The following is a 13,414-nucleotide window of genomic DNA, read 5'->3' on the forward strand; positions in this document are numbered from 1 at the left end:
TTGAAACAATATTATCTGACACATTGCAAGTGTACGTATACCAGATGTGTTATGAGGAGTGCATAAGAATATTAATGGAAGAGTACATGGCAAAATGACATCAACATATGGGATGATGATATGGGGAAATATTGAAACTCATTGATGTAATAGCCAGAAAAACAGGATTAGATGTGACACTCCTTCGAGGCACATAATACCAATATTGACAGAAGGACAACTTCATTGAATTGCACTATGCTGTTAGTTAGGCATGCTGGTGGATCCTCTGCAGGTTCATAGGCGATGGAGTTTGAATACTGTTGAGTGCCAAGACCAGCCATGTCGGTGTCAAAATAAGTACCAAAGGCCAGATGTACGTAGCTATTTTCGTGTTGCAAACCGTTTGCAACATGAAAATAGCATTTTGGTATGGACCAATGCTATTTTAAGAGTCGGTTATCTAATTACCTATCGCAAAATAGTTCTGCGAGTCGCTATTTGAAAGAGTTGAGGGCATCCCTTCCAAATAGTGAGTCGCACTGGCATGTCTGTTTGTTTTGGGACTGTGAATGCGGTTGCAAAACAATTGCAGTTACAACCAACTTCAAGTTGATGGTAACCCATTCGCAAACGGAAAGGGGTTCTTGGGGGACTCCTTCCATTGTAGGAATGAGGGCACCAAAATGTTTTAAGAGCCGGTAGTGGTCCCACGGACTACTGCTTACTCTGAAAAAGGAAAAGGAGACTTTTCATTTTTTTGTTTGCATTGCATCCCGTTTTCCTTTATGGAGAATGGGCTGTATTAAAAAAAAATGCTTTATATAAAAAAGCAGCCACAGACATGGTGGTCTGCTATCACCAGCAGGCCACCATCCCTGTGAGTGGCGTCAATCCCAATGGGGTTGCAAATTGTGACCTACCTCCTAAATATTAATGAGGTAGCTCATTTGCGACCCCATTGGGAATCACTGAATGTGTCTGAGACACATTTGTACATTTAATTTTGCGAGTCTTTAATTGCGATTCTCAATGAATCGCAATTTTAGACTTGCAAAATGAAATTGCAGAAACATCTGGCCCCACGTTTTCCAGGACTGTCTTCTCCATTACAGTTTTTTTCTTTGCATTCTGGGGCTTGTCATCTGGTTTGTTTTATAAGGGTATAAACTAGCCTACTAGCCCGAGAATGCAAAGAAAAAAACCAGGACTAAAGCAGCAAATTACACTGGTCTGGGGAAACCTGGCAGGGAAAGCCAAGTGCAACAAGGGTGAAGTGTTTGAGCGACATCATGAAAGGAATTAAATAATTTGTTCAAGTGTTTGAAGCCTGAAATGCCACTGAAGCGAACAGAGATAAGAGGGTAGTGACATGGAGCATGAATGAGATTTTATTCAATGGGTTAGGATTCTGTGGTGGGAATGAGTGAGACTCCTTGAGGGTGAAATGAATAGTAGTATGGGCATAACGGAGTCTTACCTTCTGCTTTTCATCCCCAACACTGTTGTTCAGGTGCTGTGCTGTCATCTCCAAAGCTTCCACCCGCTTCACCGGGAAGGCCTCATCCGGCAGGACCACGGTACACACGCATCGCTCGTTTTCATCCATGAAAGCTGAGGCATTCTGGGCATCCTACGAAGCATCCAAAAGAGGCACTACAATTAGCTTGCTTGTGAAACACCCTTGCTACAAGTGGCTGTAAGCCGAAACAAAAACTGGCAATACCAATTGTTTTAGCTCTTGTTTAGTACAAAGGTTTTTACCAAGCTTCATTAATGCACCTCTTAGCTATAACAAGGGTAGTGCAAGTTTCCTTAACACAAACAACACATAGAGAGCAATTGACAGCAGCAATGAAAGCAATACTTAATTTTAGCCAGTGTTTGCAGGTGGGGCCCACTGGCACTCATTTTCAGGGAAGGCACATACTTTCCATCATCAGACGTTGACCCAGAACAGGAGAATGGAAAATTCAAAAAGGTGAAAGAGGGACGAAGAAAAACATGGATAAACAGTGACAAAGAAATAAAGAAAGAGAACAGGGATGGAAATAATCTGAAAGAGTGATATAAATGGACTCGGAGTGTACGGTGGTAGAATAAAGAGCTATGGAGTGGAATCCAGACTACGCAGCCACGATATTCAGCACCTCCAACATCGATATCGACAACTGCAAATTTCTAACCAATACTATGGCCTCTGGCACCTGTACAGTTGCAAATTAACCACTGAGTGCTAGCTATCCATATACACAGAGCAGGCAACATTCATGCAGTGGAGCTGCTGGAGGAGACAAAGCAGCAGTGCGCAGGGGAGAAAGGCAGAGAAGAGAGTGTGATGGAGTGGCAAAGGGAAAGAGTGGGGGGAAAAGTGGGTCTGGAGAGGAAGAAATGAAGAGGCAAGAGGGTTAGAAAGAAGGGACAGAGGGGCTGGAAAGAAGGGGCAGAGGAAAAGAGGAGTGTGAGGAAATGGAAGAGAGCAGAGAGTGGGAGGCATAGAGAGAGAGTAATTGGGGGAAGTGCAAGCGAGAATACATGCGAAGAATGGGAGTGACCTGACATTTTTCCAATCCTTTTTAAACTATTCCCAGTTTTAATCATGGAGGCACTGATCCTGAGAGATCAGATTTGATAACAGTTCAGGGGTTTCATATGTAAATAAAGACCTCAAACGTACATTTCAAACAGAACAAACCAAAATATAGATTGCAAATATAAAGCCCTCAGAAAAAAATAAAAAATCTCCCTACGAAATGATAAACCTATTAAATATTCTCTGTTGTAAATTGCTCATTTTGTATGGTCATCCCCAACTTTTTGCTGCTGGTTGGTGTTGTTTTTGATCTGTTAGGGTACTGAGGCCTGATAATCAGACCTAAGAACTTATGCTCTTTTCCTTAAACTGTACGTTGAATTGCATAGGCCAATTGACAAGGACTTTACCACCCCTGTAAGTTCCTAGTGATTGGGACCAGTGATACCCTGGGCAAGAGTGGTATAAGGGTCACCAAGATGCAACATTTATTGTGCCACCCTGTGAGACCCACTGTAAAAGTGAGACTGCACAGCTGGCTGACATGTCAGCCTGCATGAGCAGCCTTCAAGTACTTTTCTGCCCACACCAGGTGTAGGCAGATACCCTTTAGTGCCCATAGTACAGGTCAGCTACCCCATAAGGCAGGCCTCCTACAGCCCAGGAGGCAAGGTGCACTGTAATATCAGTGAGGCCATAGATACATGAGCTTATATAACCCTGTGATCGCATTTAAAATGTAATGCTACCAAGAGTAACCAGCAGTCCATAGGATAACATGGACTGCCATCTGGGCAGTTCCCAGGTGTCCAGCTCCATGATGACCCGGACGATTTCCTTTTGCTTTTTAACCATGAGCATGATGCCCATGCTCAGGATTAGCTAGCATGTGTCCAGGTGGCACCCTTAGAGAGTGCCCATCAAGATACCAAGCTCTCTGCTGTTTTGTTAGGCTCTTTCAAGCCTTTGCCACCACAGACAACAGTCTGCGCTCCTGCTGGTTGTGCTAGTACTTCCACAGAATGGAGACAAAGGGCCTGGGTAAGCAGGAGGTCAGACCTCCTCCCTCCCCAGGCTGGCTAGTGTGAAAGGTAATCAAGGCAGTGAGCCTCAAAGGCTTCACCACCCTTTAAGTGTAATTACTTGTCCCCCACTCAAGGAAAAAGCCCTTCTAGACCAGTCCAGACCCACAGGCGGGAAATTAGTTATGTAAGAGGCATACACCTCCAAAAGACTAGCCACACCTTCAGGGTGGACTAGGACAGGGTTCTGAAAAGTCAGTCCTGGAGAGCCAGGTCCATGCCAGATTGTTAGCATATCCATATTTAGAAAAATATAGATTTCTGAAACATCTTGTTTCTAAATGTGGATATGCTAAAAATCTGGCATGGACCCGGCTCTCCAGGACCGACTTTGCAGAACCATGGGCTAGGAGGTCTGTACAGTAGAGAGAGGGTTTGGCCATCTTGGCAACCCTTAGGATTAGTTGATTCTGCATAGGAAAGTGACCCACTCCCACAGAAAGTGGTCACTAGTGGGCAGGCTAGCCGCAGGAACCAGTAGCCGATTAGCCACTGTCCCCCAGACCCTCAACACTCCCTAAAACCAGGTATTAAGGGATTTTCCTGAAACCAGAGATTTATTCCAAACTTGCAAAGAAGAAGAGGCACCAAGAAGATGTCATCACTGACAACAGGAGCTTGACTCCATCCGCAGCGTGAAGAGAGGACACAGAAATGACCTACTTACACCACCCTTGAACCGAGGGAGTGGCATGAGCCCGAAGTGAAAGTTTAATGGAGGTCCCTGATTGGTGGCACCAGTCCCCTGTAAACTGCAGGAGTAACCGCCATGTTGAAGTCAAGAAACTGTGACCCACCAGGCTCCATGTGAGTAAGCCTAAAGAAACTCTGTGTTCAGCATCCAAAGAGTGGGAGATATGAAAACATCATTTTGCGCACCCCTACTTGTGACTCTCTGTTCTGCATTTTGTACTCCAAAAGTCACTAATAGTCCCCTCCTTCCAATGCCCCTCAAAGACCTCTACATCCAAAGTCTAGAGTGTGTGTCCTACCTGTTTGCCAAGTGGTGCGAATGCACAAGCCTCCGCAGGCCCTGTCAGCACCAAAGACAGCTAAAGCACCTCTGCACCCGGACTTCCCGGGCAAGGTAATAAGAAACTGACTTTTGACTCTTGGTCTGTGGCCCCGCAGAACCTTAAGTCCAGGTGGTCTCCCTAGAACTCACCCTGAAAGTGCCCGAGTGCACACTGATTTTCACCGTTGACTTCAATGGGAGCCATTTAAACAGTGGAAATAGCCTATTTTCTAAAGCTTATCAAATTCATAACTCCGATTGTGTGTAACTTAAAAAGGTTACTTGGTGGCTAAGTTTATATAAAAAAAGCTTTATTTTTTTTAAATGGATTTGGATTTCTTACGAGTCGCATCATTTAATTATCGCCCATGTTGGTATTGTGAAATGCTTATACATGTTCCTCTAAGTAACCTGACTGCTCTTTGCCACTCTACCAGGACTGAGCCAAGGTTCACCACTGTGAACCCGAGGTCCACCACTGAGTAATGGTCTAGTATTACATGGTCATACTACATAATGCTGCCACCTTGCTACAGTCCAAAATTCAACTAAAGTCACATTTCAATGGTTGTTAATCTAAATTTACATAGCAGCTTTTGTATATTGGGGATATGTATGTCCATTATGGTCGGATTATGTACAATGCAATATCTTTTCAGGTGGATAGATTTTTTAAATATATATAGAAGCCTGCAATCCCACAATAAAACAACTGCCTCTAATGTCCTTGTTTATGTTGAGTCGTAACATTTCTAGTCTCAAGTAATAAGAAAATGATAAAGCTGTTCAACTGTAACAGCTTATTGCATTTGCGTGGTGAACTCATAATACCTGCTGCAGGGCCAGCAGCCAAGATGAAAGGTAGGTGCAGATTACACAAGGAAAACAAGAACTGTCTTTTTGTTCTGATAATCATTTTTTTATAAATCAGCAGTGATCTGCAGAAAGTACATATTTATGACAACAGCTTTGCTTATAGTTGATTACAGATGAGAAAGAATCTCTCTGCATTTTACTACTCATTTGAGTCACAGCCCATTTTCATTATGATTTACATTAATTTAGTTCTGATATGTTTTCGTAACACATTACTAACTACTTTTTGGTGTGTGTAAATTTGCACTACAGACCCAGGCCCTAATTCACAAGGGTAAGTTACACTTTTGAATAATTTACTACTTTCTGGTATTCACACAACTCTGAGGCCCATATTTATACTTTTTTAGCACCGCATTTGCATCGTTTTTTGACGCAAAAGCAGCGCAAACTTCCAAAATACAATTTTGACGCAAATGTGGCGCTAAAAAAGTATAAATATGGGCCTGAGTGTAAATTTACTAAAGTGTAAGTTGTAGGTGTCCACCTCCTGCTTATAACAATTGACTTACACTTGTGTAGGTGGGTGACGTTACCCACTAAACTCCCTGATCCTCCCTAAAACCCTATTACACCTCCCTAATTCCAATCCCCTCTCAACTAAGCCTCCCTTTTTCCACCCACTCCCTAAAGGCCCGCCAACATTTACTTCTAAAACGTATACTTACGTGTGAGAAGACTGCAGTTGCGACGCAGTACCCCACACACATAATTGTAGGTAATGCAGTGCCGAACGCTCAACACCTAATTTGTCAATAGCACCTGCAGTACATTTTGTAGCACTACAAAATGTACTAGAAAGTGCAGTCTGTGAATCACGCCCTCTATCTATATTTTTATGTCTCCAGCCATGCTATCGCTTTCATAAGAAGGAGAAAGACTCCAAGCATCAGGGAGGTGTGTGACAAGAGTGATGGTGTGACCATGTATTATAAGGAATAAAATACCCTGTTCCATATATTAAAGGGATAGCATGTCATCTTGGAGTTCTATGACCTTATAAAGGAGCTTAGCCTTTGTTCTCATTCCACTCCTCAGTGACTTGCAATAATTTTATAATGTACGACAGAGGATACTTTATCTAATATACAGTCAATATTTTTTGCAGTTTATATTTGTCATCCCTAATTTTCAGTCTAGATTTTATAATCTAACTTTGATGGGGTACTCCTATGTGGTAAAAAGCTTTGGTCCTGGGATTTGACACACACATGAAAGAAATCAGTATACTGTAGAAAGAAAGAAAGACCCATTTTGGCAGTGTCCCCTAAATCCCCCCCACCCCCCTCCCCAAAAGAAGGAGGGGAATATTAGTGACTTTTGGAGTGCAAAATTCAGAAGAGAGTCACAAGTAGGGGTGCGCAAAATGATGTTTTCATATCCAATGGCGCAGCAATTTTTGCCTCATTGAGCCACATTTGCGTAAAAAAATGACGCTAATGTGGTGCAGGGAGGCAATAGGGCCTTGTAAATCTGGCCGTTATTATTACTGCTGTGGCTGTAGTGCCAGGGAAGCCTGCATGTAGGTAAGCAGGTTAGAGAGACATGACACACATATACATATGCGCAAAGAAACACACATATACCCTTTATACATATATGGGCAAAATCGTTGAGGTGATTTAGGGGCATATTTATACTCCGTTTGCGCCGAATTTGCGTCGTTTATTTCGACGCAAATTCGACGCAAAACTAACTCCATATTTATACTTTGCCGTTAGACGCGTCTAGCGCCAAAGTTCATGGAGTTAGCGTCATTTTTTGGCGTGAACACCTTCCTTGCGTTAATGAGATGCAAGGGAGGCGTTCCCGTCCTAAAAAATGACTCCCAGGCATGTGCGTGGTATTTATACTCCCAGGCAAAAATGACGCCCGGGAGTGGGCGGGGCAAAAAAACCCGCATTTGCGCCTCTTTTTAACGCCTGGGTCAGGGCAGGCGTTAAGGGACCTGTGGGCTCAGAATGAGCCCAGAGGTGCCCTCCCCTGCCCCCAGGGACACCCCCTGCCACCCTTGCCCACCCCAGGAGGACACCCAAGGATGGAGGGACCCATCTCAGGGAAGAAAAGGTAAGTTGTGGTAAGTATTTTTTTAATTTTTTTTTTGTGGCATAGGGGGGCCTGATTTGTGCCCCCCTACATGCCACTATGCCCAATGACCTTGCCCAGGGGACATAAGTCCCCTGGGCATGGCCATTGGGCAAGGGGGCATGACTCCTGTCTTTGCTAAGACAAGAGTCATGTTGATGGGGGATGGGCGCCAAAAAAAAATGGTGCAAATCGGGTTAAGACGATTTTTTTGCCTCAACCTGACTTGCCCCATTTTGAGACGCCCATACGCCATTTTCCCCTACGCCGGCGCTGCCTGGTGTACGTGGTTTTTTTTCACGCACACCAGGCAGCGCCGGTCGGCTAACGCCGGCTAACGCCATTCAATAAATACGGCGCCCGCATAGCTCTTCAGAATGGCGTTAGCCGGCGCTAATTTTTTTGGCGCTAAACTGCGTTAGCGCAGTTTAGCGTCAAAAAGTATAAATACGGGCCTTAATTTGCTACTTATGTCGCCAATGTACCCTAAAAGTATGGAGTGGGAAGTGTTAGTAACCACCTGGAAAGATGACTACTTTCTCATTGTACTTTAAAATGAACTTGCCACAAATTAACCAGAAACGCACCACTGAGTTTTCAAAACTGGTCGCACAAGCACCGTCATAAATCTTCATTATCGCATTGCCCCAAAGGCTGCAGGGACCACCGATTATGGAAGCTCCAAGCGAAGCCGCTGCACTCCCGAACTTTGCATAGAATAAATTAATATTAGGCATGCTAAAGTCAAACAGCCATCTGCTACAAAACACAGATTTCTCCTCAGATATTCTCCTTAATCATGGCAATTAAAAGCTACGTGTCCCGGTATCGCATTCCTTATTTTCCAAAACACAACTCAGGAGCAAATCCAAGATTATTTTGTAACAAAAATCGGTATAAAAGTCCCTAAGGAAAGGTGTGCTGGTAAGTACATGCTCTTGAAAAAAACGAAAGAGTGACTTAGCAAATGTGACGAATAATCATCTGTGGTCAAACGACCAGCAAGCACTTGTTTTTCTACAAAAAAAAGTTAATACTACAATGACCAGAAAGTGCCTGCATTTCCAATAAGGAAGACACCTAACACTACATTGACAGACGTATTTACATTACCACCCGGGACAATCACATGGATACTGAGGCCCATATTTACAAGAAAATTACCTAGCGTGGCACCACAAGCCAGTTTGCTGCACTGTGCTGCACCATTAGGAAAGTGCAGGGATGCATCATGTTTATATCAATACAACGCATCCCAATACTTTCCTCTGTGCTGGTGCACAATTGGCTGCCTAGCGTCAATGCAGTCACCCTTGCATCTCGTTGCAGGGATGATTGTTTATGTGCAGGAAGGAACACCTTCCTGCTTATAAACAATCATTAATGGTGTTTTCTTCCTACACGTGCTGCAGAATGCAGCACTCATAGTAAGAGCAAAAAACGAGGAGAAATGCCTTACACCAATTTTATGCAACTCCTGGATTGGCATAGGAATCTGACACATTACCAGGTTTACAAAACATTGTAAATCTGGGAATGTGTCAGATTCCATGGGTGTTAAGTTGGAACACCCACAGCAACAACCATGGAATGCCTCTTTCACACAAAGTTATGCGTGAAAGAGGGCCATATTTACAAAGCTATCAAAAGCCATGCTAGGTGGCTTTACGTGGTCTTGTAAATATATGCGGACACTGAGCCACCGGAGGGTCAGTAAAGTGACACTTAGGTGGCATTACTGTGCAGCAGGGGCATTGTAAATATGCCACTAAATTTACAATAGTGAAACCGCACATGTGTTGGATGACAGACTAAGTACAGAGCACCAAAACATTTGACCCTCCCACTGCTGTCCTACCATAAGCTTAGCAGATGAATGGTTTTGTGGAATTCAGCTATGCAGAAGTAGAGTTATGCTATGCTATTGTAGGAGGCCGGCCTGGTTTGTACTGGGTACCTAAGGTACTTACACCTTACACCAGGTTGAGTTAGCCCTTATTAGTGAAATGTAGGTAGTATTCTAGCAGCTTAGGCTGTCTAGAGGTAGCTGTAGCAGAGCAGCTTAAGCTGAACTAGGAGAAATGCAAAGCTCCAGCAATACCACTATAGTTACACAGTACTTATACACAATAAAAGACAATACTCAGTGTTAAAAAACAATTGTTACTTTATTTTAGTGACACAAGGCCAAAAATATCTTATAGGCAATACTCCTCCTGGATGTAAGTATTATACACAATACATACACTAGTACCCAAAATCAGGTAAGCACACAGTCACAGAATAGTGCAAACAATAGAAAATACAATAGATTGCAATGGGCCTAGGGGCAACACAAACCATATACTAAAATAGTGGAATGCGAATAACAAATTCTCCCCTAGGCAAGTGTAATGTGTAGAGGGGCACTGGGAGTGTAGGAAAACACCAAAGGTAAGTAAAGTACCCCACCCCAGAGCCCGGGGAAACAGGAGTAAAGTACAGCAAGTTTCCTCAGGACACACTACAAGTTGTGATAAGAGATTTTGCAAGAACCAAGCAAGACTGAAAGCAACAAATGATGGATTCCTGGACCTAAAGACCTGGTGAGGGAGGAGACCAAGTCCAGAAGTCGAAGAAGAGTCCAGGAAGGACAGGAGCCCCTTCCAAACTTGACGAAGGTGCAAAAGTGGATTCTCCGGTGAGAAGAAAAGTACAGAAGAGTACCAAAGACGATGGCTGCGGGTTCCTGCTTGGTGCAGGTGATGTCCCACATCAAGTTGATAAATGCTGGCTGTTTGCGTTGCTGTATTCTGCCAACAAGTCTTGGTTCAAGCAAGTACGTGGTTTGCGTCAAAAAGGAGCTGCCTGGAGCCAGGAGGGACCTGGGGACTCAACTCAGACTGAGGAGACAGAGGGGGTTCTCAGCATATCAGAGAGCCCTCAGAGGACCAGGCAGCACCCACGGGAGTCCCAGAACACAGGGACAAAGAAGATGCAAAGTGTGGTCATCGCAGCACTACACAGGAAGGACCCACACTGCAGGAGAACAACTCAGGGAGCTGTGCGTCGCAGGGTGGAGTGCCGGGGACCTGGGCTACACTGTGCACAAAGGTATCTTGGAAGAAGTGCACAGAAGCCCAAGGAGCTGCAGAAGACACGGTGCACAGGGGTACTGTTGCAGCATGGGGAGGTGAGCTCTTACCTCCACCAAATTTGGACAGCTGGACCTTTGGACAGTCTGGGTCACTTTAGTCCACCACTGGTGTTCCAGGGAGCATGCTCGTCATCAGAATAGTCCCAGAGTACCGGTTGTCATTGCAGAAGGGTACCTGCAAAAACAGGGAAGTGAATCCGTCACTCCACTGGAGAGTCCTTCAGTTCTTCTGGTGGAGGGTGAAGACAGGCAGTCCTCAGAGCGTGCACACCATGGAAACTGTTGTAAATGCTGGCTGGAGCTGAAGTTGCAGGTCACAGGCATTGTCCTGGATACTTTGTTGTAGTTATAGCGGTTCCTGGAGCAGTCTGCGGTTGATCTGATGATCAGAAGCTGAAGCAGAGGAGTCCTGGAGGAATCTTGCAAACTGAATCTGAGGAAACACCCAGAGGAGAGACCCTAAATAGCCCTGAGAGGGGCATTGGCTACCTACCCAGCTATGCATCTATCAGGAAGGGTCTCTGACGTCACCCGCTGTCACTGGCCTCTCAGAAGTTTCCAGAGGGTCCCCACACCTTGGAATCCAAGATGGCTAACACCAGGGACACTCTGGAGGAGCTCTAGACACCACCCCTGGGGTGGTGATGGACAGGGGAGGGTTGACTCCCCTTTCCTTTGTCCAGTTTCACGCCAGAGCAGGGATGGGTGTCCCTGAACCGGTGTAGACTGGATTATGTAAGGAGGGCACTGTTTGTACCCTTCGAAGCATTTCCAGAGGCTCTGGGAGGCTACCCCTCCTTTGCCTGTAACACCTAGTTCCAAAGGAAGAGGGTGTAACACTCTCCTCCCAAAGGAAATGCATTATTGTTCTGCCTTCCTGGAATTGAGTTGCTCAGTCCCCAGGAGGGCAGAAACCTGTCTGTGAGGTGGCAGCTGCTGGGGCTGCAGGGGAAACCTCAGAAAGCTGGTTTGGCAGTACTGGGGGTCCATGGAGGAGCCCCGAGGGTCGATGGCATTGGTCCCCAATACCAGATTTGGATTGGGGGGAAAATTTCATGATCTTAGTCACCCCACATGGCCATATTCAGAGTTACCATTGTGAAGCTACATATATGTATTGACATATATGTTGTGCACGCTTATTATGGTGTCCCCGCACTCACGAAGTCTGGGGAATTGGCCCTGGACAACGTGGGGGCACCTTTGCTAGTGCAAGGGCACCCTCACACACAGTAACTTCGCACCTAGCCTTCAGTAAATGAAGGTTAGACATATACGTGACTTATAAGTTAACTTAGTGCAATGAAAATGGAATAGTGTATGCACTAATTCACTCAGGCTGCCATGGAAATCCTGATGAAAGGTTTGTATAAGCTCCTTATGGGTGGCAAAAGAATTGCTGCAGCCCATAAGGATCTCCTGGACCCCCAAGCCCTGGGTACCTAGGTACCATATACTAGTGACCTATAAGTGGGGTCAAGTGTGTCAATCAGAATTGGAATATGGAGTCACTAAAGTGTAGTGACAAATTTGGTGAGTAGAGAGAGCATAAGCACTGGAGTTCTGGTTAGCAGAACTTCAGTGACACAGTTAAGCATACTGACAATTCACATAGGCCACAAACTATGAGCACTGGGATCCTGGCTTGAAAGATCCAAGTGAGACAGGCAAAACACACTGACACATAGGGTTTTAACTATGAGCACTGGGTTCCTGGCTAGAAGGATGCCAATGAGACAGTAAAAACACACTGACAAACACTCACAGACAGGCCAGAAATGGAGGTAACTATACTAGAAAGAGGCTACTTTCTCACAGCTACAAGTTGAATCCTGCTGTGGTGTCCATTTGGATGTAGGGATAACAAAAGTGACATAAAACCTCCTTGTCCTCAGTTATTTATCAGAAATTAGAACATTGGAATGTTAGCAGCTCCACTGAAAACAATGGAGTGCTCAGGGCTTTTACTGGCCGGTAAAAGCCTGGAGAGCCAACATTCCAATCTTCTTTGTTCCCAGCAACAGCTGTGAACAAAGCCTCATGGAGCCTGAGGGGATTTTAATCCCCTCCGATTCCGTGAAGCCTTTGTTTTATTTATGAGAACATTCTGCCCTCTAATGGCAGAATGTTCTAATAGCCTTAGAGCCCGCCGTAGCGGGCTCTACCGGCTATTAAAGGCCCTCTCTCTGGTTAAAGGCCCGAGCCAAAGGCCATTTAATAGCCGGTAGAGCCCGCTACGGCGGAGTCTAAGGCTATATTGACATCACATAATCTGTTCACTCTGAATATTCTGTGAAGTTCAGCGGAATCATCTCTGCCTATTCAAGTCAGCATATTGTTTGCTCTTGGGAGATATTTCAAGTACAGTCTGTGAGTTGCTGAAGAATTAACACAAATCTGCCTCCAGGAACTTCAGGTGGGGTAGGCTAACTTTTTAAAAGATACTTTTTGCAGTTATTATAGGAAAGTGACACTGTTGGCATGGTTACCCCCCCACACTTTTTTCCTGATATGGATGCCAATCTTGATTGGAAGTGTGCTGGGATTCTGCTAACCAGGCCCCAGCACCAGTGTTCTTTTCCCAAATCTTGACCTTTGTGTTCACAATTGGCACACCCATGGCACACAGTTAAGTCCCTTGTAAAAGGTACCCGTGGTACCAAGAATCCTGTGGCCAGGGAAGGTCCCCATGGGCTGCAACATGTATT

General features: G+C 44.9%; 1 protein-coding gene across 1 annotated transcript in view; it reads right to left on the reverse strand.

Moving 5' to 3' along the window:
- LOC138258677 (olfactomedin-like) overlaps positions 1-13,414 on the reverse strand; it is a 126,471-nt gene that overhangs the window by 47,050 nt on the left and 66,007 nt on the right. Inside the window, exon 2 of the mRNA XM_069205982.1 lies at positions 1,460-1,612. Within this exon, the coding sequence (XP_069062083.1) occupies positions 1,460-1,612 (153 nt within the window). The remainder of the gene's footprint in view (positions 1-1,459; positions 1,613-13,414) is intronic.

Source organism: Pleurodeles waltl, chromosome 9 (genome assembly GCF_031143425.1).
Source record: "Pleurodeles waltl isolate 20211129_DDA chromosome 9, aPleWal1.hap1.20221129, whole genome shotgun sequence".
Classification (NCBI taxonomy): Eukaryota; Metazoa; Chordata; class Amphibia; order Caudata; family Salamandridae; genus Pleurodeles; species Pleurodeles waltl.